The 26461-nt window shown below is 32.2% G+C and overlaps 8 protein-coding genes across 9 annotated transcripts; 5 read left to right on the top strand and 3 right to left on the bottom strand.

The window, feature by feature from the left end:
• Positions 1-297: 297 nt before the first annotated feature.
• Positions 298-5974, bottom strand: MED14 (mediator complex subunit 14). The gene is made up of 8 exons (XM_070646038.1): positions 5735-5974; positions 5511-5612; positions 5413-5447; positions 5259-5356; positions 5026-5198; positions 1686-4962; positions 1115-1564; positions 298-944 (listed from the first exon to the last, which is right to left on the bottom strand). The coding sequence occupies exons 1-8, from the start codon at positions 5785-5787 to the stop codon at positions 441-443; spliced, it is 4692 nt and encodes a 1563-aa protein (XP_070502139.1). The 5' UTR covers positions 5788-5974; the 3' UTR covers positions 298-440.
• A 179-nt stretch (positions 5975-6153) lies between these two features.
• Positions 6154-7055, top strand: LOC139094840 (PRKR-interacting protein 1 homolog). Its single transcript, XM_070646029.1, has 2 exons — positions 6154-6355; positions 6415-7055. Exons 1-2 carry the CDS (start codon positions 6248-6250, stop codon positions 6976-6978), a joined length of 672 nt encoding a protein of 223 aa, XP_070502130.1. The 5' UTR covers positions 6154-6247; the 3' UTR covers positions 6979-7055.
• Positions 6956-7752, bottom strand: LOC139094841 (uncharacterized). The gene is made up of 2 exons (XM_070646030.1): positions 7393-7752; positions 6956-7335 (listed from the first exon to the last, which is right to left on the bottom strand). The coding sequence occupies exons 1-2, from the start codon at positions 7694-7696 to the stop codon at positions 7058-7060; spliced, it is 582 nt and encodes a 193-aa protein (XP_070502131.1). The 5' UTR covers positions 7697-7752; the 3' UTR covers positions 6956-7057.
• Positions 7753-8106: 354 nt separating this feature from the next.
• Tim8 (translocase of inner membrane 8) lies at positions 8107-8619 on the top strand. Its single transcript, XM_070646031.1, has 2 exons — positions 8107-8293; positions 8355-8619. The coding sequence occupies exons 1-2, from the start codon at positions 8195-8197 to the stop codon at positions 8529-8531; spliced, it is 276 nt and encodes a 91-aa protein (XP_070502132.1). The 5' UTR covers positions 8107-8194; the 3' UTR covers positions 8532-8619.
• Positions 8620-8678: 59 nt separating this feature from the next.
• On the top strand, positions 8679-10842 carry LOC139094839 (small ribosomal subunit protein mS39). Its single transcript, XM_070646028.1, has 2 exons — positions 8679-9056; positions 9113-10842. Exons 1-2 carry the CDS (start codon positions 8733-8735, stop codon positions 10793-10795), a joined length of 2007 nt encoding a protein of 668 aa, XP_070502129.1. The 5' UTR covers positions 8679-8732; the 3' UTR covers positions 10796-10842.
• A 1683-nt stretch (positions 10843-12525) lies between these two features.
• Positions 12526-18690, bottom strand: sti (sticky). Its single transcript, XM_070646027.1, has 6 exons — positions 18326-18690; positions 18152-18249; positions 17725-18088; positions 17530-17669; positions 13710-17472; positions 12526-13615 (listed from the first exon to the last, which is right to left on the bottom strand). The coding sequence occupies exons 1-6, from the start codon at positions 18540-18542 to the stop codon at positions 12576-12578; spliced, it is 5622 nt and encodes a 1873-aa protein (XP_070502128.1). The 5' UTR covers positions 18543-18690; the 3' UTR covers positions 12526-12575.
• Positions 18691-18830: 140 nt separating this feature from the next.
• On the top strand, positions 18831-21953 carry pav (kinesin family member pavarotti). Its single transcript, XM_070645997.1, has 5 exons — positions 18831-18971; positions 19047-19787; positions 19844-20706; positions 20772-21283; positions 21352-21953. Exons 1-5 carry the CDS (start codon positions 18961-18963, stop codon positions 21805-21807), a joined length of 2583 nt encoding a protein of 860 aa, XP_070502098.1. The 5' UTR covers positions 18831-18960; the 3' UTR covers positions 21808-21953.
• A 26-nt stretch (positions 21954-21979) lies between these two features.
• Positions 21980-25637, top strand: exd (PBX homeobox extradenticle). Of its 2 annotated transcripts, none has more exons than XM_070646000.1 (5): positions 21980-22137; positions 23401-23813; positions 23881-24055; positions 24153-24263; positions 24328-25637. In XM_070646000.1, exons 2-5 carry the CDS (start codon positions 23420-23422, stop codon positions 24764-24766), a joined length of 1119 nt encoding a protein of 372 aa, XP_070502101.1. In that variant the 5' UTR covers positions 21980-22137; positions 23401-23419; the 3' UTR covers positions 24767-25637. The 2 variants fall into 2 exon arrangements, with proteins under 2 accessions (XP_070502101.1, XP_070502100.1); XM_070645999.1 differs by having other exon boundaries at positions 23866-24055.
• Positions 25638-26461: the final 824 nt, after the last annotated feature.

The raw sequence follows: 26461 nt of genomic DNA, 5'->3' as shown, positions 1-26461 counted from the left end.
TTAAACTGCACAACTTTAACAACTTACTGCACATTTTACACTTCACAAGCACATTTTTTCGCGATATTTCCACGTTAATTTAATTAATTTACTTGCACTGAAAATTTTCTTCGTTCACTTTGATTTACAACCGACTTTATTTGAAAAATTTACAATGATTTTTTCCAAAAAATCTCAGGAATGTTTGAAATCTACAAAAACCGTTAAAAATCAAAAATTTTCACAAATTGATAATTGACAAATTCAAATCATTACAGCTTTGATTCTTGAACAAAATGAGTACAAAATTGTGTAAAATTAAGTTTTTAAATAATTCAAATTTATTCATAAGACATCTAAATTTTCAAGTGACAATACATAAATGTAAGTTAAAATAAAGTATTCAAAACTTTTCATTATCCGCGATCTTCTAAATCGTACCTATTAATTAACATTCAACCTCAGTTTCCCATCGGATTCATCATTTGATTTGCTTGCATTGGATTATGTTGTTGATCCATTGGATTCATTTGTGGTGGAATTTGTTGTTGTGGTTGCATAAATTGTCCAGGCATATTTCCTGGCATGTTTCCTGGAATATTAGCAGGCATATTTGCAGGCATGTTTGCCGGCATGTTGGCTGGCATATTACCTGGCATATTGCCTGGCATATTAGGTCCCATCATATGAACTTGCATTTGTTGAGGCTGTCCTTGCATTGGTAAAGTCAAATTTGCTAATAAATATAAAACAGCAGCATACAATGTCGGTTCTCCTGTATTCATTCCTTGTCGTTCCTCATAGAATTTCCTCAATTGCATGCTTACTGCTTGCATAACAATAATCGGTGTATTTACATCCCTTCTCTCTGCAAGTTGTAATACATGTGCGACCATATCGTAAATCATTGGAAATACGATACTTTGTTGATTATTTGGTTGATCAGTAATTCGAGTCAGTTCCAACTGTGAAATTGAAAAAAGAAAATAATAAAATGAAATTATCAATAAAGTAGGATCAAAAGTGAGATAAATTAATCATTTGACTAGATTTAAAACTCAACTTAAATCCCATGATGGACTGGATATGGATATACATCAATTATATGCAAATAAAAATAGTTAAAGAAACTTACGAAAAATAACAGCTTATTTTTTGTATTAACCATAGCTGGTGCACCCAAAGGAATAATTGGCAGCACAGAGAATGATGCTCTCAACGAAAGTGTCACCGTATAATGAAGTCCCATAGATTTGCACTGTTCAGCTTTCATTTCTAATCTCAATATTTGTATTATATCCTTCAAAACATATGGTGGAATTACGAAGAACTTTATAAAGACATACATTGATGACTGACGATATGGAGGCGATGCAACTTTTTGTTCAAAATATGTCTCTAATGTCTGCAAATCATCGTGATTCCATTGATATGGAGGTTTCATGTCTTGTGGTCCCATCATAACTTGCGATACTTTGACATGAAGTGATTGCATATGATCAGGATTTGAGAAAACTTGACATTGAAGGCCTTCAACGCGGAACAAAATTACACCTGGTTCAACAGTTGGTGATTGTGCAAAGTTCTGTAGGGAATAGAGAATGAAATTATTAATTAACGGTCATCTTTTTTTCAAATATTTGAATTTTTTTGTCGTTACTATTCAAATATTATTTGATCGTTATTTCTATAAATCCAATACTTACACTTTCTTTAACCATTCGTTGTAATTGTCTCTTCATAAATACACAGCCCAAGAATCGTTCAAGTGGACTCATATCAGGTCCAGGAATTCCATTTAATGGACATGGTTTGCAGAGAATTTCAAAAGCTTCTTGTGTTAAAAGTGTCGGAATTGCACCTGCCCAACTTCTTGCAGGCAAAACTCTCGAATGATGTGGTGCTGAAATTTGTGACGATTTATGATCAGGCGATTGTCCAGGACGAGGTGATGGTCGTGGAGGCATTCCAGGAGATGCAGGCCATGCAGACGCAGCAGCTGGTGACATTTGCGCTCCAAATGGACTATCAGCATGCCCTTGTAAATAAATATTTGGACCTGGTGACATTGTCATTGGACTTGGTTGATTTAATGGTGATGAAGGAGGCATAAATCCAGGCGATGGATGTGGAATATGAGTCGGTGGAGATGTCATATTGAAATTTGGATATTGTGAGCTTTGATGTTGAGATGTAGGATGTGGACTTGCTGGTGTATGAGGATTAGACGTTGAAGGAGGTGTTGCTGGAGCTGCAAATCTTAATCCAGAATCAATTCTAGGACTTGCAGGTCCTCGTACACCGCCCCATTGTGCAGCTTCATCTAATTGAGGAATTGGTGATGGTGGATTGTCATCTTCAGACTGCGATCGTCGACGATAAACTGCATTTTCATCAACATATTTCGATAAAAATCCTTTAAGACCTTGCGTAGGAATAAATTCCATAACAACATTTACACGATCAAAACGACTATAAGCTCCATCACGAATAGACACTAAACCACCGCCTCTTAATCGAATTTCCAAACAATAAACTCCTTGAAATGCAATTCTCAATAATGTTGGCGATTGTGGTATTATGCAGAACGATAATACAGGAATTTTTGGATTTGGAATTCCGAGTTGTGGAATTACAGGTAATTTACCAATTGATGACAATGGCTGATGTGTTTCATACAAAATGTGAACAATTTGTGCCAAATTATGATGAGTATTTAAATGACTTTGTAATTGATCTTTTAATAATGTATGTGGATTAACATACAAGTTACTTCCAGTGAAAATCATTTGAAATTGCTTTGTTTCATCGGACCATTCAATATTTACACAATATTCCTTTTGCATTCCATAAAGAAGCACAAGACTCGTATAGCTGTATGACTTAATTGTCACAATGTTCTTTAAATTATATTTGTCAGCATTATAAAGTTCAGCAAAGTCATGAATTAGTGCATATAAAAGAACAATTTTCATCCAATCACTTAACATTGCATCAATTGTCTTTCCAACAGATTCAACAGGTAGCATTTCATATTGAAAATAAACTGCACGTCTCTGTCCTTGTTCCTTGTAATGTACCGTTTGTAATGGTGTGCTGTAAAATATCAATTCAAGGAGCCAAAGACGTGGCAAATTTGTCTTGTGAACTTGCGTTCTGATGGAAATTGATAAAAGCCGCTTCATCAATGCATTATAAATTGATTTAGTAACAAATGATTGAAGCAATAGCTGCTTTTCATAATGATTCTGTTTTGGCGGTTCACTCTTTTCTGCTTTGTCCTTTTCTGGCGATGATTTATCAAGTGACGGCGTTGTAATATTTATGTCGAATGGAGATGGAAGAGTCAATAAATTCAGAACTAATGAAGATGCATGAGCTTCATCCTGCAATCCACTGTGTGGGATATTTCGTTTAGACAATTCTTGTGCTATTGCGACTAATGGAAGCTTTTCATCACACATGGCTACAACATGTGCCAATTCAGGTATGAAATAAGCTGGCGACATTGTTCTAGCATGTTTAAGTGGCGGTCCAGCACAATCGCCTAATTTTCTCTTCAATCCAATTTCATCGTCATCACTCTTTTTAATTACATTCGTGCCTGATCCATGTGTAGCTACAAATGTGTCAAATTCAACCATTGTCATAACTCTCAAAAACATTTTTGGAATATCACTGCTTGATTGACTTGGTGCACTATTTGATGTAGTTCCGCCATCCAATAATTGCTCATCTGAATTTGTATCCATGATTGGAACATGCTTAATATAGACCAAATAGAATGTATATTCCATTTCATTTGTATTTGATTCCTTTGATTTAAATCCAACAATTAGAATAACATTTGAATGTCGATGTAATTGAATAAACATTTTATGTCTTCCAATTTTTGTTGCTGGATGTGCTGGAGATGTTATTATTGGTAAGCGTTCTTTTGCTGATGCTGGCAAATGCTGTAAAGTTTTCTCACAACGTCTCTTAACAAGCCAATAACGAAGTTCATTTACTAATTCTGGCAATTTTGAATGATCAGAATTAAGTGCTGCTTGCATATCATTCATAATTGAGCATTCTGGATGTTTTGGTACATGACAGTGATATCGTCCTGTATGAGTATCAACAGTAATGTGAATTTGTTCAGCACGAAGACATGGAGTTAAAACAGGAATTGTTAAAATTGCAGTTGTTCCTTGTAAGTTACTTTCGACGTCTTTCATAAATGATTTAAATTCAGTTTGAATGTCTGTCAATCGAGCAACACTTCGGAAATAAACTGTATGCACTAAAAGTCTTTCCATTGACAACATTTTAACTGCTAATTCCGTTTTTTCACGAACTTTTGATTCAGAATCTTTTGTTCCTAATGAAGTTGATGGAAAATGAAAAACAGCCAAAGAATTGGAAGAATCAGCTTGAATAGTTATGCGATATCTCATTTCTGACTTATTTCCTTCTTTACTTCCAGATAATTCACGCCAATATGATACAGTCAACTTATTTCCAAGAGAATATTCATCAACATGAATATTATCATCTAATCGATCACGACATAGACGTAAAGTTTGTGTATATAAAACTTCTAATTGAAGTGATTGACAGAAATAGTGGAGGCAATTATAGACTTCACATAAAGCCATTTGCTGATTTGTATTAACAAGACGTCTTTGAATGAGTTCGTGAATATAATTTACTTGTAAATTATGAACCAATGGACGTCCATCGCCTGTTTCTTTATCTTCAACTAATATGTCAATATCCAATAGACGCCATGGAACGTCACTTGCATCACCCATCATTGTAAGTGACACAGAAAATTCATTTGGAACATTAAATGTGACACGACCTTTGTCAATTTTAAACTTCTTGAGCTGTGGCAGCAAATTTCCCGTTACGAGACGATGCTGAATCACTTGATTTAATCTTGCAAGCGTCGTATCTACTTCTTGTGGCAAAATTGGATCTGGTTTTACGAGATTTTCTCTGAAATTAAATTCGATATAAATTAAAAAATGTTGTAAAACGTAAGATTAAGTATAAACTCACTTGATACACAATGGTAGACGATTGTAGGAACCAGTTGTAAGGACTTCAACGGCAGCTGGAATATGGAACGATGGCAATCGTGCATGAACAAGAGTTTCTCGAGCCATTTTTGTCAACAAATCTGCAGTTTCAATGAATAACATTGATTGTTTCTCCAAAAAACTCATAATAAGCTATAAAGTAAATAAGACATAAATCATCACTCTTATTTTCAAGATTGTCTAATGACTCACAGTTGATTTGTCAACTTTCGAAGCTGAATTAGCCCATTTAACAAGAGCAAGAAGCCTGATGAACAGCTGTCTCGTTCGTGCAGCAAAATTGTAGATCTCTGTTGAGAACAATTTAATTAGAGCACTGATTTTGCAATATTATATAATTAATTACCTATTTTCCGTTCCATATCTGTCTTTCTCGGCAAACTGAAATAATGTCCAGGAATATATTTATTTCATATACAATTTCATGTTAATAGAGCAACTTACAGTTCAGCCAAAATAGTAAGATCATGATAAGTTCTTTGAACGATAAAGTCTATGAGCATTGAAAGAGAAATTGAGCCGCCGGTGACTTCCTGCATCATTGCACTGAAAATAAGGCACGGGATTTTGTTAAAATATTATTAATTATTGAATAGAATTGTTTGGTTTGAAAATAATTCATGATGACAATAAAATCTGTCTAGAAAGTTATTGAAATTAATACTAACGTTTGTTGCTGAGGTTGTTGTGGATTTTGTTGTTGCATTTCAATAGGTGGCATTTTGAAATTCAATTTATTTCACTTTCTTGGTGATTTTGCGTGATTCCTTTACTTTAATTTTGATTAATGACAGTTTAAATACACAGTTAAATAGTTTTTAATTAACTTATGACGGTATTTCCATGTTTTTATATTAATTTAAAATTTTTGATGTTGATTTTTTGAAGCTACTTTTAAGAAGGTCAGGAGTTCTACACAACATTTGTTTGAATTTTTAATGGTCGTTTAGGATTTCGACTATTTTTCGAATGTTTACATTCTTAGCTTCCTTTTCAAAATGATGAGTACGTGTTATTATTTGTCTAAATGTCAATTTGAATTGAAATTTATTTGAAACTTTGAAATGCGCTTTAGGACATAATTCAGTTTAGAAACTTTAAACTGATTATTGTAAACATTGCGAATTGCCGATCAAAACAAATCCAGAAATTTCTCTAAACTATTAATTAAATCTTAAAAAATGGAGATTAAGAATGAATGCAAGCAAAAGGAGGAAAAGAAAAAGTTTGTGCAACGCAGTTTGGCTGACATTCAAAGAGCTAAACTTAATAAACTGATGGAAAATCCGGTAAATAACAACTTGCTTAATATTTTGTCAATGTTTTAAAATGTTTATTAATTTTCCAGGACAAGCCAGTAATTATACCTGAAAAAGATAAGAGAGATAAGGAATACGTTCCACCTAGTTTTATCAGAAATGTTATGGGAAGTTCTGCTGGTGCTGGATCTGGTGAATTTCATGTATATCGTCATTTGAGACGGAAGGAATATGCTAGACAAAAGCATATGAAGCTTCTCAGTGAAAAAGAGATACTTGATATCGAATTTCAGGAAAAACTAGAGAATAATCAACGAATGGCTGAGGAAAAAACAAATAAGAAACGCGAAAAAAGACTAAAGAAGAAATTCAAGCAAAAAAATAAGGCCAAAAAGCCTAAAATTGAGGAGAAAAGTGAATCTGATGATGAAGAGCTATCTGGAAGTGATAAAGAAGGAACGAATGAAGACCAGAATGATGACGAAAATTCACAAGAGACGAGCGAGAGCACTAGAATTGAACCAGCAGAGAATGAAGAAAATAGTCAGCCAACTGCCTCAGAAAATCCAGAAGTAATCACTGAAGAAGGTCCAGAAAAAAAAGAAGAATCAATTGAAAAAGATCCAGCAATTGTCGAGGAGAAAGATAAATAGGGAAAATATATTTTTTATTCAGTTTTAAACACAATTACATGATTAAAATTAATAAATTTCAGTCTGTTTAAATCTTAGCTTATTGATTCCGATAAATGTAAAGCTTTTTGATCCACTTGTCGACTCTTTTATCGTTGTCGCCTAAAAAACTTGGATGAATTAAGCTCTCATCTTGAGCGGCAGCCGAAGTTGTTGGAAGCATAATTTTATCCTTTTCCAGATCTACAATAATTTTACTGGATGATGATTGTTTAAATGATGCCTGCTTAAAAGAGTCTGATTCGATTTCCTCTAAAGTCTTTATTTTGTCCTTTTCTTTATACAGTTCATCTAGATCGAATTTTTTAACTTGCTCGGCTGTTGATGATATTAAGCATGATTTCATTGTATCACAGAATCGATTAATTGACTTACGTTCTTTTTGTATCGATGTTGACTTTTTCTGATGTATTGAAGACGACCGACTAGAATGATTTGTTCGCGATTTACTTCTAGAATCACTGCTTTGACTACTAGTGCTACTTGAACGACTGCGTGACGATGAACTGTTAGAGCTTGATGTTTCTCGTTTGCGGCTACTTTTATATTTATCAGAACTTTTCTTTGACCGTGACTTTTCGCGACGTGATCTTGACCTACTTTCGCGATAATCATCTGAAGAATCCGATGAATATCTTGTCCTTTTGCGGTGCCTTTCACGATAATCTCTTCTGGGCATTTTTGCGACTTTTACTAAAAATTTTCTTTTGTTTGGATAAATACTAGTCTACAAGTAGAGTTATTATGATGGAATAAATTGTAATAAGCGCATAAAGCAAAGGAAGCACTCAAATTATGTGATTAAATGAGGACAACGTGACCGTTATAAGATCACGTGTTCAATTTGCTAGCAATTCATTCATAACGATTTTTTGAAATTTAAATAATGTCATAAAAAGTACTCCCTTGTCAATTGTGTTGCTATGAATTGGGAATTTGAGTAACTTTAATATAATTTAAAATAATTGATGCAAAATTTATGCTGATTATACTCAAATACTAGGCAGTCTAAGCGATGATAGAGTTTTAATTCTGAAAACAGCATGGACAAAGTGACAAACTGTCACATTTCAAAAAATTTAGCTACAGTTGTGTAGAATTCTTGGAGCTAAAATAAATTTCACAAGTTTCTTGATAAATATCAATTGAAAATTTAAATTTAATTAATTTAAACAAAATGACAGATTTGGATCTTAGCGGTGGTGATCAGAAAGTAGATTCCGAATTGCAGGAATTCTTATTGGTCGAAAAACAAAAGGCTCAAGTTAATGCACAGGTAAGTTTTCAATAAAATAATTTAACATCGAAAATATTGCTTATTTTTGTTAATCTTCCAGATTCATGAATTTAATGATATTTGCTGGGACAAGTGTGTTGACAAGCCAGGATCAAAATTAGACAGCAGAACAGAAACATGCCTAAATAATTGTGTTGATAGATTCATCGATACATCACTTCTAATAACAAATCGTCTTGCACAATTGATTCAGAAACAATCGAATGGATTGTCATAAATATAATATCTGTAACAAATTAATGTAGATCCATAATGATGTCATTCGATTAAAGTATAGAAATAAATAAAGAAATTAAAATACAAAATTTTACTGTATCTTTTTAACCTAAAAATAATTTTACATAGTTTTCAGTGGTGTAGAAGTTTAATTTAATAAATAATCACAAGAAAACATAAATTTATATAATTTTTAGTCAAAATGCAGCATTTAAGGCGTTCTGTTAATTCCATTTCGTACTTAAATCGGTCATCATTATCAAGATGCAGGAGATTATTCGCAACATCTACCGAAACAGAAGAAAAAATCGAAATTCCAAATTATATTCATCGATCACCAACTTCAATTTTAAAAGCATTATCTCAAACTGTAGGCTTTGATCCAACTGCTGCTCATTATAAATATCATGATGATCCTTACCTGATTCCATTATCCAATGTTGGTAAGCGATCATTTGCTTTGGCAATGGAATCTGGACGAAAATCCGCAACATTTATTCGTCAACAACATAGCAACTTATTTCAGGTAAATTAATTAAATTAACTTCAACTGGATCTATGATAATCGACTGTATTTTTTAGCATCGTGAAGCTGAGCCACCAATTGAGGCATTTATTCCAACAAAAATGTTTACAGTCGATAGTGAAGTTGAAATTTCGGATCTTGTAACATCAATTGAGCATTCTCATGTCAACGATGCGATTCTTGTGTATTCCTTGCTAAAAAAGAATAATGTAGAGATACCAAATGATCTGAAGCAAGCATTTTTGGAAATGTTATGCTTCTATAATTGTGAGGAGCCGCTCGAGGAAGAAATGATTGAAGAAAGATGGTTTAGACAGAATCAACGAATGAGAGAAAGACACAGAAAAACATGGAAAGACAATGACACAGCTGAACAATTGTACAATGAGATTGAACCAAAAACTCCTCAGACTTATGCCAGTATAATTCGTGGAATGTGCAAATACTATCAAGTTGAAAAAGCATATGCCATTTTCCAAGATTGTTTAGCCAACAATGTCAAATTGGAAGTAGAGAGCTTCAATTCAATCCTCAATGTTATTAGATTCATTAAAGAAAGTGCTGATTTGAGATGGGCATTAATGTTGGATCTATTGAAAACAATGAAAGAAAAAGGAATTAATCCAAATCTCGGTACATTAAATGCTTGTCTTAATTCGATCAGTGAAATGGGAACAAAGAATGCAAAAGATTATGCCATACAAATAATGACAGAATTCAAAAATATTGGAATTGAACCATCACTAGCAAGTTATTATCATATTTTACAGACATTCTGTAGAGATAGAGGTCCAGTTTCACACGTTTTAGTGGACATACTCAATGAAATTGAAGGAAAAGAGTTTGAAATGTCTGACATTAAAGACACAATGTTCTTTGTAACAGCTATGGATGTTTGCAAGAATCATCTTTATGATTTAAATCTTGCAAAAAGAGTTGATGCCTTCTTGCATGTTGGCGAGAATTACAACTTAATTGGCGATTCTTACAAAGAATCGATTTATTACAGAAACTACTTCTCATTATTAGTTCAAGCAGAGCCATTTGAGAAATTCATGGCTGATTATTATCATCTCTTAGTTCCACATGTTTACATCCCGGAGCCATCTGTAATGGAAGAAATACTTAAAGCAGTTGAAGTCACTGGTGCAATTGAAAATATCCCACTTTTATGGTCACATATGATTTGTTTCGAACAAATTAGTCGTGATAATTTACTTGCACTTATTGTTCGAATTATGCTACAAAATAAGCCAGACTTGACAATTAAGACACAAGAGAATTTAAAGGAAACATTCAGTCACATTGCATGGGATATTTGGTGTAAAATTGAAGAAAAGAATGAACTTAGATCAAAACCAGTTGTTTGGACCGGAAAACTATTAGGAGATATTCTTCGAATAATTTGCACATCAGAAGATGTCGACAGAGCGTCAGTAATAATGGAAAAATTGCTAAATGATCAACAGAAGATATTAGGCGAGCCAGATTACATTGCAATGGAAGATTTTGTCCAATTATGTATTACAAAGAAACAGCCAAGTAGAGCAATTCAATGCCTTCAGTACTGTACAGAAATTGGCTTTAATGAGTCTAAAAATTTAGCTAAAACAATATGCAAAGGATTTACATTAGACGAGAATCATACGAGACGAGTTGTTCGTTATGTTGGTGAGAGTGTTATTCAAGAGATTGAAAAAGAAATGCAAGAAGAAGCAGCGAAAAATGTCGCACAATAAATTAGTTAATGACATGATTAGTCGATGAATAAAATAAAAACTTTATTTGTCTTTATTATAATAAAATTCCTATTGTTTATCACTGAGGGTTTTTGAAAAGTTTTATGTTTAACGGTTAATTCATTTTCAAAACTATACGCATCGTCATATTTTCAGTCCCTTTTAAAAAATCGTAGTTTTAGTCCATTAGAAAAAAAACGAGCAGCACATTTAAATTCTTTTTGTACTCAATTGAGTTTATAAAGGTTTTCAAGTTTAGAGAATCAACTGTAAATTAAGAGGATACTCTATTATAAAGAGTAGAAAACTTAAAGCTCTATAATTAGGTAAAATGCAATTAATTTATTAAATTAACATATTTTCTGATTGAAATCATGGAAATCAAGACACTAATCAAATAATTACACATGTCTATTCATATCAATAACGTTATAACAATATCTAACATATCAGAAAAATTATAACAATACATAACTGATTTAATTTTCTTAAGGCTTGACACAAAGGTTTTGAGGTTAATCGATTTTGCTCTCATTCAGGATAAAAATCAAGATGGATCAGGAAGACCATCTTCAAACCAAACTTCAATTAATTTGGATACCTAGCTTGGTTATCGTTTCATTAATAATTATTCTATGGTTTATAGTGAAGAAAAAAACGAAACCTTTTGACGAAGATGATGAAATAAATCACACTAGAAATGGTCGTTTAGTGTACAAGAATACATCTAATAATAAACTTAGTTACGGCTGTACTGTGGTGCCAACAAGCAGTAAGTTATTTTGTTGAATTTAAAATATTTTTATTTAAAATTTTTCTTCCTTATAGAAAGAACTTTTGAAACGGCAGCTCACTGCTTCGAAATTGACCCTAAAACAAACATGATTTTGTATGGTATGGAAATACTTGATAAAACCGGAAATGTGATAAGAATTCCCAAAAAAAAATTCAATTTTGAAAAGCATCATGGTTTTAATTATACAGCAAAAGAGAACGATTATGCCAAAATCACACTGTTGTCAGACGAATATTCAGATATAATCAGACCAATTGATAAATATGACTCTACCGGAATTAATCAAATAGAGCTATGGACCAGTCAAGAAATTGGAAATTTAGAAACGCAGAATAAAAAGGTTAAAGTATTAACAACCGACGATTGCAAAGAAAAAAGTTCTGAAAGTGAAGCAATGCTGAAGCTTATAGAGAAATCAGAAAATGGAGAAATAGAGCCTTTGTATTGTATTGATCATGAAGGTAAGTTATTATTGAATATTAATCCTATGTATGGTAAATTATTCTTTTACTTTTAGATAGCATAGAGCAAGGAAATAGCGGAACTCCTTTGAAAGTCGCAGTAGGAAATTCTGTGGCTTTATCCACACTATCAATTGGAGCTACGAACGGAAACAGCCTACCATCCATATTCACTTCCGTTCCTAATTATTTTAAATAATTTTAAAATTTAAATCTCATAAATTCCATTGCATGTTTTATTTCAAACTGAAGAAAAAAACGATATTAATCAAAAAATATTATAGTTAAAATGAATTAAATAAAAATATAAAGCAAGCTGTATTTTACCTAGATTTTTTAAAAACTTGCTCAAGTAAGTTACTCAAAATTCACAAAGAAATTAGTCATTGAATAAAATGAAAACTTTTATTAAAATAATAAATCAAGACAATATAATAATTAATAAAAATGATTTAGAAAATAAGAAATATGCAATTACACGATCCACAAATTAAAAAATATATATTACTTCCATGGAAATTAATTAATTTACTGTATCAGCATCGCTACTTGATGCTGTACTTAATGTGGCAAGAGATGTGTTTGAATCAGAAATAAGTGACGTAAGTGAGCGATTTAAGTTGATTTTAAATACTTTTTCAGCATCTATGGAAATGAGATCTTGTAAATTATGTCCATTTTCATTCTTTGAGTTCTTCAGGATGTTGACACAATATGCATTTATACAGCCATTATGTGTAAACTTTTTATCACCATCAATTGTCATGAATGCTCTCGACTGACTAAAATCTGTCAATGAATGTTTCTCATGCTTTCTGGCACTATTGTTAATCTTTAAGATTTGAATACATTGATCGTGTATGACATAGAGTAAAAAGTTTTTAAAGAAGAAGCTTCTTGGTTCATGTGTCCAATGGATATTTTCTTCACGAGCTCTTAAACCATATTCATCTACAAATATTCCATAATCTTTAAAGCACAAAAGGAATTCACGAGAATTAACACGGAAAACGCTCATTGGTTGACTATTTTTTGTTGGACGTAAACTTAAGTCACTCATGTCCAAAAACTCTTCAGCTACATATGAATTCAAATCAACTTCAAAGAATTTATCGCATGCAACAATAGCTGAATGTTGTGTAAATAGAATATCTGATATAGCTGTGACTGTATCTAATGATCTAACAGGCTTAAATCTACCAATTTTTGGATCATACTTAAGAATTACCATTCTTGATGATGTTGCAGCTATGGCTATAGAATCATTAAGATGCTCAGTAGTTCCATGTAATTCAACCTTATGCCATTTTTCATCAGCACATCTATTAGCAATTGACAGATCAATCACTTGAATATTCAATTTAGGCTCGAGTAGTCCAGATTGATGACTCTTATTCATAAGGACTCTTAAGTCGCATTCATACAAATTCTCTCCGTTATCTCCAATAATTATAGACTTTGTCAAGTTTGGTTTAATTGAGAAATAATTGACATTGCTGATTCCTTTGATCAAAACAATTTTATTGTCATCAATGTGATATGAATATAGTCCATTTGAGCAACCTATGAAATGTAAATTTTATTAGTAAAGAGTTTAAGTTTTAACGGATTTTTAAATTTTAAATTTTTAATAGAGAAATAAGCAAGTTTCACTTACCGAACAGAATGACATTTTTAGTCAACTCATAAACAGCATTAATCTTGGGTGTTGATGTCATTACCCATCCAAGACCAAATCTTGAGGAACATAAAATATGATCGCCACTATAAGAATTAAGTATCAAATCACTGCCACTTCCAATCGATGAAGAATCATCAAAAGCCTTAATTCCATCAACGTCATCTAACTGAATTTTCTTGCTTCTTCGTCTGCTGTCATTTAACGTAGCTGTTGTAGATGTAGAAGTTGTTTCAGAAGATGATGAGACAAGTCCATCATTCATAAGGCATGCACTTCTAACCATTCCACGACATTTTCTATGAACTGACAATTTACATTCCTTACATTGCCAATAAGGCTGTCCAACAAGTATGAATTTATCGCATGCTAAGCAAGTTGTTGGTTGGATATTTGGTGATGGTGAAGCGGTTTCAATTGTCATGGCAAAATGATGAGATTTAGGAGATGATGATGAGTCACGCTGGAAATTTTCTCTTTGAAGCTTAACACTTGGTTCTGCATGAACTGTTGCTGTTATTGTCTTTACTGATTCTTCTGGTGCCGTCGGAGCAATTGACTCAACTGTTGATTCTCTTGTTAAAACTGCCTTTTCTTTCTCTGGTGACTTCATACTTGCACTTTTTCTTATTTCCAATTTCGTGAGCATCAAGTTCTCCTTCAACTTTTGATTTCGTTCTCTTTCACGTTTAAGATCATCCTCAATCTTTTTATACTTTGTGTTTTCCGATGTTGGAACTGGAGGGATATTTTCCTTTCTAGCACTCTTTGGTGTCTGTGGTGGATGAACTGGAGTGCTATTTGTATTTGATCCAAAAAGAACTTCGGCAATTCCGCGTTTCTTCTTGTTCTGAAGTTCCTCAACACGTTTAGTCAAATAGTCAATAAGTTTCTTCTGTTGTGAAACTGTTGCTTCGGTTCTTATATCTCGTTCCTTAGAATGGATTTTCAACTCAGTCAATAAAGTATTAAGATGATCTTTTTCTTGTGCTAATTCGTCAATGTCTACACGTGCATCCTTTAATTCCATTGACAATCTCTTTGCTTCCTCTTTTGAACGATAAAAATCTGTCAAAATTCTTGTCGTTTCTTCTTTAAGGATGACAATTTCATTCTCATAATTAAGCTTTAATTTTTGAAGATGCTGTAAATCGGAACTGGATATTTCGATATTTTCTTGTGCCTCATACAAAACTTCTTGCTTTTTAACTAATTGATTTTGTAAATCCAACATTCTCATTTGAACATTTTGTAGTTCTTCCTTCATCTCATCAACCTCATTTTGTAATTGACATCTATTTGATTCTGCTGACATTTTTAGTGCCTTTTCTTGACTCAATTCTTTTTTAAGTTTCGAATTTTCTTCATCACGACTGCGAAGTTTCATCCATAAGTCATCAATTTTCTCGCTATTTGTCTTATTATGATGTACTTCCTTATTAAGCATTTCCTCAATCATATTTAATTGAGTTTCTGTTGTTGCTGCTGCTTCCTTAAGAAGTTCATAATTTCGAGTTTTTTGTTTCAATTCATTTGTTAAATCTTGAACAGTTTCATCGAATGTCTGACGTTGAGACTTTTCGTCATTAAGTCGTCTCTGAAGAATTTCCTTTTCGTCTGACAATTGAGATACCTTTAGTTCCAACAAACGAATTTTATTTGTCGATTCCCTCAACTTCTCTTCCAAATTCTTAATTTTCGATGCCTTTTCAATGATATCAGTTTTTTCAGCCAATCGATCACGTTCTGATGAACTCCATTTTTCACGTTCTTGCTTAAGTTCATATTTGTAATTTCTGATGTCTTTTTGCAGATCAATTATTTGCGATTCCTTTGTGCTGATTATGTCAACTTGTTGTTTAAGCTTTAGTTCCAAGCTTTCCTTATCATGAATTGCCTTTGAACATTTTTCATTGACTAATTCCAATTTCCTATTAAATGTTGTCTTTTCATGCTTTAAGTCACCAACTTCTTTTTCAAGTTTATACAATTGAAGATATGTCGATTTTGTCTGCTGTCTATCAATGATTATCTGTTCTCTTTCGGCTGCCAAATCTTTTTCCAGCTTTTCATTTCTCTTCTCTAACATCCCACCAACTGTATTATCTGCTGTCGCATTCAATTTCCTGACAACTTGTTCTAACTTCTCGACGACTTGTTCCAAATTTTCAGCTCGACGACGTTGAATGTCCTCATTTTCTCTGGCACGTGCTAAATCATTCTTAAGGTCCTCTGTATCTGTAACGTTTAATTCAGTTAAACTTCCATGGGCACTTTGGAAATCCTCAAAACTGTTTCTAGATCCTCCTATTTGAATTGGCTGTGTGAATGTCTTAGACAGTTTCAATTGTCTCTTGATATTTTCCTCCTGCAACTTTATTATTTCCTTCCTTAAATCGTCATTTTTTTGATTAGCTTCAATGATTTGTTTATCAAGCTCCTTCTTTTCATTCTTTAATCGATTATTCTCATCAATTTCCTTCCCCAATTGTTTTCTTGTTGCTGTTAATTCCATTTCTGTTTTATCTTGTGTATCAACTATTGTTTTATTGGAATCTGTTGCTTCGTTGAGTTCTCTACGTAATTCTTTAATGACTTTTTCTTGTTCTGATCTAAGCTTAGTTTCTGCATTTAATTTGCTTTTTAATTCTTGAATTTTGGACTCGGAATTTTCCGTTAATTTTCGACAAACATCTTCGTAGTCTGATTTATCGGAAATAGCTTGTTCCTTTGCTGATTTGAGCATGTTTTTATATTTTTCGAGAGTAATGTTAAGATGTTGACATTCTTTAATTTTTTCATCCAATTCCATCTCTAGAATTCTGGCTTTTTCATTCATTTCTGACAATTCACTTTTCTTTTCAGCTATTTGCTTTAAAAAGTTCTCATCGGACCTTGCCTTGACTTTTTCCCACTTTTCATAAGTTTGTGACATGACTTCAGCATTTGCAGCATTACTTTTGGCCCTCATTTCTTCTTCAATTTTTAAGGACGTTTTGAGAGTTTTAATTTCAGTTTTACAAGCAGCAAGTTCTGTGATTTTCTCTTTTAGCTCCGCTTTAATGGAATCAAAGTCTTCTTTTGTCTCACTGTAAATTTTCTCTAAAGAATTCATTTGTGCTGCTTTCTTTTCAGCACACAAAACATCTTTCTGGAGTAATTTTATTTCTCTCATCTGTTCCTTAATTGTGGTTTGTAAATCATTTATTTTAGTTGACATTTTAGTTTCTAAATGTGCAGATGATGATTTAGGCGTTGCCTTTAAGAACTTTGAAGATTCTTCATAGATATAAGTATATCCCAAAAATGGCAAATCTTCTCCAGAAAATTCTGTTGTATTTATTGATGTGAATGTCGATTTCTTTAATACTGGAGACCTCTTCTGTGACTTGTCGACATCATCAAAATTTGATGTATCGTCTTCGCCGTTAAGTGTTGGAATTATTGGAGGAACTTGTTCTCTTAATGAATGCCAATTGATTCCACTGAAAAATGGATGGTCTGTAATTTCATCAAAATCCATTCGACGACTACGTTTTGTAATTAATCCATTTAAAAGATCTTTAAGGTTTTTCGTCATTCGAACATCTTTTGGAAATTCCAAAACTTGCATTAATCTTTTATCGTCTGAATAATGTTGAATAACTTCATAGGTATCAAATACATTTTCACTGTGAAATGGTGTCTTTTCTACAATCATTTCGTATCCAATAATTCCCATCGACCAGTAATCACATGAAACCTGGAAAAAATATTGAGTTTTATATTATTAATCAGGACATAAGATTAAAATACTTACATCCAATTTGCTACATGTTTGATTTCCTTTTGTCGATAAAATTTGGAGTAATTCTGGAGCTATATAGTCTGGAGTTCCAACAGGATTAATGCTCATAAAGCTTCCATCCTCACTTAGGGCAATAGAAGATCCAAAATCAGCTGTAAATATAATTTATCAAATTACATCCAAAAAACTTTAAAATTTGTAATTTACCTAATTTCAAATGTCCACAACGATCGAGCAATAGATTCTCAGGCTTGATATCACGATGAACGAATCCAAGATTGTGGAGAGCATTTATTGCAAGTGCTATTTCTGCAAGATAAAATCTCGCTAATTCCTCATCAAATGCTCCATGTCGAATCATTAAACCCAATAAATCACCGCCAGGCAAATACTCCATTACTAAATAAAGATTATTGCGATCCTGAAAAGCATAGTGTAATCTGGTGATCCATTCACATTTTCGTCCAAGAACCAGAATATCTCTTTCTTCGCGAATTTGACAGTTGCTTACAAAAGCCTTTTTGATAGTTTTCATTGCATAGACATCTTTCGTACATTTTTCAGTTACGAGCTGTTAAATTCAAATATGTGAGATAAATAACAACTGTCTATAAACCAGCATAAATAAACTTACATGAACTTCTCCGAAATAACCGTTTCCAATTTGGGATTTTACATCAAAATCACTTAATCCTACTCTTAACTGCTTAGTTTCTCGAATAATTGGTCGATCTATGAGATTAAAATGCATAAAATAGCACAAAATTATGAAATACAGGTAAATAATGCATAAAATCTAGTCACATACATTTTGTCGCAAAATCTTGAATATTTTTATGTCGCTTTTTCAAAGCATCTTTACTGCATTCATCATAAAGCAGAAACAAAGCATCCAGTAATCCTTCTCGATTGATTGCGCTGCAAATTTCCTTCTGTTCCTTAGACAAAGTTTCCGGACGATTTAAAATTAAGGTATTCAATCGAGATGCTCTTGTTTGGATTGTAATTGGTGAATTTCCACTCATTTTGCTTAAATCTATACCTTTTCCCCCGACACTAATAAAATCTTGGCATACTATTGAACGTTTTACAATTAATTACATTAATTTTAGTTAATTATACACTGAGAAATTAAATAAAACTTTTAATACACAAATTTTTTTTGTCCAAATGTGTCCGTTATTATTTAGCCGTTAAAACCCTTTTGAATTAGAACATCCAAGAGAAAAATAACAAAAATTCCAAAGAAAACGAGATCATTTTTATGGATTTGACGATTGTAACGGCCAAATTTGAAATTGAATTTAACTGAAAATAAACGATTTACAATTTTATTAGTTTGTGCAAAATTTAATTAAATACATAATAACTAGCTGCCTAAATGGTTAATTAATAAGTTTAAAGTGATAATCTTCAGTTTACGAACAAAATAAGTTAAAAATAATGAAATCTACGTGAGTATTTATAAGAAAAACATTTTTTTGTTGAACGAATTCCAAGAATTCCATTTTTTTTATCAAATATAATAGGAGAATGCGAGCTCCAGCGACACCGTCGCGTCCAATGTTACCGCCAAAGACTCCAAAGAGTCGTCAAAATTCAAAAGAGAATCTAGTTCAAAAAGATCCTGTTCAAGTATTTTGTAGAATTCGTCCTATGCAATCAGAATCGGATCTTTCATGCGTCAGAGTCGTTTCCTCATCCACAGTTGCACTTATTCCACCAGAAAGTGCTATAAACTATAAGATTTCAAATAACAAAGAGACACAATATGTTTTTAAGCATATTTTCGATGTAGATTCATCTCAACAAGAAGTCTTTTGTACTGTTGCCCAGCCATTAGTTGAAGGATTAATTAAAGGAAGAAATGGATTGTTATTCAGTTATGGAGTTACTGGATCTGGAAAAACATATACAATGACAGGAAATAAACAATATCGTGGAATTATGCCTCGATGTTTAGATGTCTTGTTCAAGACAATTTCAGATTATCAAGCAAAAAAGTTTGTTTTTAAGCCAGACAGATTAAATGGATTTGATATATTATCGGAAGCAGATGCAATGCTTCATCGTCAAGCTGAAATTAATTCTCGATTAATGAAACTCGAACGAAAAGATACTGATATTGAAATTGCATCTACAGCTTCGTCAGACGTTACAGTCCTTTCAGGAATTGATGAGGATAATAGTTATGCTGTATTTATTACTTATGTAGAAATTTATAATAATAACTGCTATGACTTACTCGAGCAATCAAATAATCGTAATCAGTAAGTTGTTATTACAATTTCCTTAATAAAAATAATTAATTAAAAATTCTTTACAGGCCAATGCAGACGAAAATCGTCCGAGAAGATAACAATCGTAATATGTTTGTTCATGGCGTAACGGAAATTGAAGTAAAGTCTGTTGAGGAAGCATTAAATGTTTTTCATAAAGGACAAAAGCGCAAACGTATGGGACATACAATTCTTAATGCGGAATCAAGTCGAAGTCACTCAGTATTTACAATCCGTTTGGTCCAAGCTCCAGTTGATTTAAATGGGGAATATGTTGTTCAAGACAGAGATAAAATCACTGTTTCTCAACTATCCTTAGTTGATTTGGCGGGGTCTGAGAGAACAAATCGTACAAAAAATACTGGACAGAGACTTCGTGAAGCTGGAAATATCAACAATTCATTGATGACTTTGAGGAATTGTTTAGAAATTTTGCGTGAAAATTTGTTAACTGGAGGAAGTAAGAAAGTTCCATATCGTGATACAAAGCTCACACATCTCTTTAAGAATTATTTTGATGGTGAAGGTCAAGTAAAGATGATCGTTTGTGTTAATCCTCGATCTGAAGACTACGATGAATCTGCTCATGTAATGAAATTTGCAGAAATAACTCAGGAAGTTCAAATTGCTCGTCAAACGCCAATGAAACCAACATTTGAAAATGGATTAACGCCTGGAAGGCGTAGGGCTAATCAATTATTCCGTCAAGCTATGCAAGTGCTTGAAGAAAACGGACAGGAAGATGCCAAAAGTTTGGAAATTGATTTGGGTCTTATATATAAACTTCCAAGCTTCTCTGACTTCCAATTAAGAAATGACAACATGAATGATATCATGAAGGAACTAATAATCTGTCTTGAAGATCGAATTAGATGTCGCAAGCGCTTAAATGAAGATTTTGATGTTAGACGTAAGTTGTGCATGAATCAATTTTCTTCATTAAATTTGAATCTAACGGAAGATTTTATTTTACAGAAAAGGAAGTCCGTCAGTTGATTTACAATCTCGAATCGGAGAATATTCGTTTAAAAACTGAAAATGCTGCAGTAACAGCAACATTAACTCAAGATCGTGAACGAATGAAGATTCTCGAGACCAAACTTATGAGGTATGAGACAACAATTGACTCATTAAATCGCAAAATTCGTGACAAAGATGAATACATTTCTCATATGGAACAAGATTTGAATGAGAAACAACATCAAATTAACAGGAAAGAACATGAAAAGGAAAAGCAGCGCAGGAAGTTTGACAATAAAATGGCAGAAGAACAAGACAGGAAACAACGTGAATTGGAACTAAAATTAAATGAACAGAAGCGCAAAATGGAAGATCATATGAGAACCCAAGAAGAAAAGCTTCGACTTGTTACCGACATTATTAATGATAATGACTTTAAAACTGGTCCTGTATCCAACTTAATTCATCAATTCAATTCAAACAGCGAAGGAAATGCACCACAAAGTGAACGCAAAGCACGTCCAAAAGTGAGTAAATTTAAAATTTTCAATTTTTTCAAGAATATCCTAAACTTTTGAGTTTTGTCCCATTTAAGACAACAACAATATCAAATCCTCGTCACCGTCGCTCAAAGAGTGTTGGAACTGAAGGTTGGCTAGAACATCGAGCACCAGCAATTGTTCATCCAGGCACAATTCTTCAGCCATATTATAATCGAACAAAAACTGTAACAAGTCCAGAAATGAAGGATGTAACAAATAAAAGAACATCTCGTTACTGCTTAATTACACAAGACGCTGATACTGATGGTGAACTTGAGACGAAGCTTTATAAAGGGGATGTAATTCCAACAAAAACGGGTGGGGCACAAGTGGTTTTTGATGATGTTGAATTATTAAAGCAACAGTCACCGACAGGATCTCCAAATACATCTCGCAAACGAAAATCAGAAAATGAACATAAAACACCGAGTAAGAAATCACAGACAGATGTTGGAGCTCGCTGCTCGACTGGCATTGAAGGACATTATCCGAAAAAGCAACGCGTTTAAGTATTAATTAATTAATTTTGGGTTACTGCTTAACATTTTTAAATTAATAATTTTTATTTTTATACACGAAATATTAAAGAATCTAATTTTTATACTGTATGATTTTTTGTCTGAGAAATAAAGCATAACGAACAAAAATATTTTGAATTGCACAACATAAGTTTTAAGCATAAATCTGATATGTTCCTATCCCTTCGTTGTTTCGGCCATTTTTTCTTAAAGTCATTTTAAACAAAAAATTAAATCTCATATATTATAAGTGTTTAAGCATAATATTTGTTACATAAAGTATACATAACTGAGTGCTCATTAGGAAGGGATTGAAGAGAAGTAAGAATTTAATCAATTTCGATTAATTATATTGACTTGAAGAATTTTTCGTGTAGCATTTTTGTGTACAAAAATTTATCCAATTTTGTTGCTTATTTTTATGGTTTATGATTGTTATTTTTGGTAGGATGGAAGCTATAAAGTTTAAATTATAAGAAATTTCAACTTTCGGTTTGAAATTAAACAGTGAATTCGAGAAATTTAAATTAGAATCGACCCTTCTGACTAAAAAACTCATAAATCATCGTGCCTTCTCTTTCACTCTTGTTGGATAAAATCAGTGCAGCATCAAAACTGTTTAATTCATGCAATTAAGATTCGATAACTTTATTAATGTGATTTATAAGTGAATAATATCAATATCTTTAAGTTGTGAACATAAAATTTTCAAAATTTCCATCATAAATCCTTGAAATAGTGCAAATACAATTTTTACCTTCAGTGATCTTTCGTCTCTTTCTAACATATGCTTACATGCATGGAAGATTAAGAAACAAAACTTGTTCCCCCTAAGAAAAAATATAATAACATAAAGAAGATGAGATGGAGAGAAGAAAAAAAACGAAGATGCTTAGGGGTATGGCCGAAAAAGTGTGAAATGAGATCGAGAAATTTAGAAGTTAATCTGCGATATTCTAAGAAGTTCAAAAATTTAACGGTTTTAAAAATTTTAAATCCCACGGTTCAAAAAATTTCAAATTTCATTCGACGAAATCAATAATCTCCAAAAGAACAATTTTTGCCAAAAAATACTGTAAAACTTAGATATATATTAACAAAGACTTTTTTAATACCTTGAATACATCTTTAGCTACTTTATCAAGCATCAAATTTCACCAATATTAATGATTTTCTGGTTTTAAATTAGATTTTAACAATTTTGTTTACAAATCATTTCATCGAAACAATTCGATGAGATGAATTCAAAATTTTGAAAACTGTTATATTTTCAAAAAAGTATTCAAAATGAAATCCAAGAAACAATTCCTTACTGCCTTAATACATTTTTCTGTCCATACCCTTAACGCTTTATCGACAAATTCACAGAGAGAGAAATAATGGAAAAAAAGGAAAGAAAAATGCATTCGAAATGAGTTTGAATCTTTTTTTTTTCTCTTATTGCCTTCTTTTGTATTTTGCAAGTCCAGTGTCTCGGTCATAAATTTGACTGTTTATGAGATTAGTTGACAAATATTATACCTGTGAGCTTACACGCAGTGCAAAAAAATATAAGAAAATTTTTTATTCTTGACTTTTTTGCAGCATTTTTTGGCCGAAATAAATGGAAGATCCCAATCGAATGATGGCACATAGCGCTTCCAATTCCTCATACGCACAGGCCTATGGAATGCCAAGTGATTCAGCTGTTGATGATCCAAGAAAGCAGGATATTGGAGAAATTCTCCAACAAATTATGAACATCACGGATCAATCGTTGGATGAGGCACAAGCCAGAAAGCACACATTAAATTGTCATCGAATGAAACCTGTACTATTTGCTGTATTATGTGAGATTAAGGAAAAGACCGTCTTGTCATTGCGCAATACACAAGAGGAAGAGCCACCAGATCCGCAATTAATGCGTTTAGATAATATGTTAATAGCCGAAGGAGTTGCTGGACCTGAAAAAGGTGGTGGTGCCGGCGCTGCAGCGTCTGCATCAGCAGCAGCATCAGGTAACTTGATCGTAAATCATTGGACATATGCACAATTGTTTAAATTCAAAAGCTTTGTCATTAACAGAGGACTTCTCAGACATGGGACCATCACAGGACAATGCAATTGAACATTCGGATTATCGTGCAAAATTGGCTCAAATTCGTCAGATTTATCATCAGGAATTGGAAAAGTACGAGCAAGCCTGTAGCGAATTTACCACACACGTTATGAATCTTTTACGTGAACAAAGCCGAACACGGTAATTATTACTGCTTATTTTCATTGTCAATATTTATTATTTGCCGTGTCTCAAAATAAATAAATTAATTAATTTTTACTTGTTTCTTCATACATAGTCCCATTACACCTAAGGAAATTGAACGCATGGTACAGATTATCCACAAAAAGTTCAGTTCTATTCAGATGCAGCTTAAACAGTCGACATGCGAAGCCGTCATGATCTTGAGGTAATGCAACTTATGTCTATATAGCATATAGCTTAATAGTAATCAAAAATATCAATTAATATAGATCACGATTCTTGGATGCACGTCGTAAGCGACGAAACTTTAGCAAGCAAGCTTCCGAAATTCTCAATGAATATTTCTACAGCCACCTAAGCAATCCATATCCATCGGAAGAGGCCAAAGAGGAATTGGCTAGAAAATGTGGAATCACTGTCTCCCAAGTATCCAACTGGTTTGGTAATAAGCGTATTCGCTATAAGAAGAATATTGGTAAGGCACAAGAGGAAGCAAATTTATACGCAGCTAAGAAGGCGGCTGGTGCAAGTCCATACTCAATGGCTGGACCACCTTCAGGCGCAACAACTCCAATGATGTCTCCTGCACCAGCACAGGATTCAATGGGATATTCACTAGGATCTGGTGGATATGATCAACAAGCAACATATGATGGTAGTATGGGTTATGATCCCATGCATGGAGGTAAAGATCGCGATGACTTTTGAGTCAACTAAATTGATTGTCAACCACTAATAATTTTTTCATTTTTAAATTAACTTATAAAACAAATTTTTTTTAAACTTCTTTGACTACACATTCGATAAATGTGTTTTATGAATATTATTAGTTATTATCAATTATGTTCTATGAATCCACTATAAGTTAGAAAAATTGCAATTAGATTAAAACATTTATTTTTTTCATATTTTAATTTCTCTGTGGTTTTAAGTAGGTCAGATTAATTTCTTTATGTTTATTATTTCTCATCATTGTACATGCCAATTAAACTATATATTTGAGGATATAACAAAAAAAACAATTTAGTGTTTAGAGAAAATGGAAATGAGAGGACAAACAAATAATTCGCATAAAATCTTTTTTAATATTAGAAATTAAGCTAATATATTTTCACATACAAAACATACATACATACTAAAAACCTACAAGTAATTCTTTTTGCAAAGTATACTAAAAAAAAATCATTGATAATTGAATTTAATTTAATTCATGAAAAAGCTTTTGATCTTTATATGATTTCGGCAATAAATGCACAAAAAATTAAAAATAACGAAAGTATACAAGCTGGTGGGGAATTTATGTTCAAAATCTAAACAAATTGATACGATACATTTTTGTACCATAAGATATACGAAGCAATTATACGAAATTTTCATCATTTTCATTTCATATCTGCGAGCAAAAGTTTTTTGAAATTCTTCTCATTTTGTGTTCTTATCATTAACTTTTTGAATGAATGAATGACAGGAGAAGATGTTGAATTTTTATTTGATTGACATTTGAGGTAATAAGAGGCATTGTATGCATTGATTGTGAACGTGGAGATTATTTTCATGAATCATATTAAATGAATCAAAATTTTGAGTGAATTTAGAAATTTAACGGATTTGAAATATTCAAAATTAATATTGTTCTAAAAACCTTACAACAACTTATTTTGTTCTAAAAACCATACAACAGCCGTCAAATTGAAAATTTGGTTGTTATTCAGAAAACCATACAACAGATTTCATTGCAATTATATTGTTTTGATAGTTTCTCTTGAAAACCTTACAAATTCAATTCAATTTGAAAATTAAAAGATCGTTATATTTTTAAAATCATACAAATCTAAATTTATTAAAGAAAATCAACGAATAATAAACCTCAATGTCAATGGAAAACCTCAATAAAATCAAATTAGTTCAACATTCACTTCCTGCATAAAAAGCTCATCGAAGAAAAGAACAAAAATATCTTTTCATAAAGAAAAAAAAAATTTAAATTGATCAAACAATTTTTGAATAATAATGGATATACGTAATACATAAAAAAAAACTTTGATAAAGTTAGTGGTGCAAAATTTTAATTTCATTATCATTTCACGGCATTGTTCGGTAACATTTAAAAATATATTGTGTTTGTTTAACGTTTGGAATAGTAGAAAAAAAAAGTAACAAATCAAGATTGAAAAACGAAGTATACGAAAAATAATATAATTAAAAAACTCAATGAAAGCAGTTACGTTTTTAAAACATTTTTAAATGAGAAAAATTGATTTTCTAAATTTTGTTTGAAAGAATTTTTCATTTTTGGTCACAAAAATTAAACGCTAAAACAAGTATTTGACGATATCAGAATCATGTCTGAAAAACTTACAAAAAATTTGCTTTTGCGGAATGTGTGAAATTTAATTTCGGAAC

This window comes from Chironomus tepperi, unplaced genomic scaffold, assembly GCF_022539635.2.
Source record: "Chironomus tepperi strain 1889 unplaced genomic scaffold, CSIRO-AGI_Ctep_v1 contig_359, whole genome shotgun sequence".
Lineage (NCBI taxonomy): Eukaryota > Metazoa > Arthropoda > Insecta > Diptera > Chironomidae > Chironomus > Chironomus tepperi.
The sequence above is the reverse complement of the archived record's forward strand: the minus strand, read 5'-3'. Positions and strand labels throughout refer to the sequence as shown.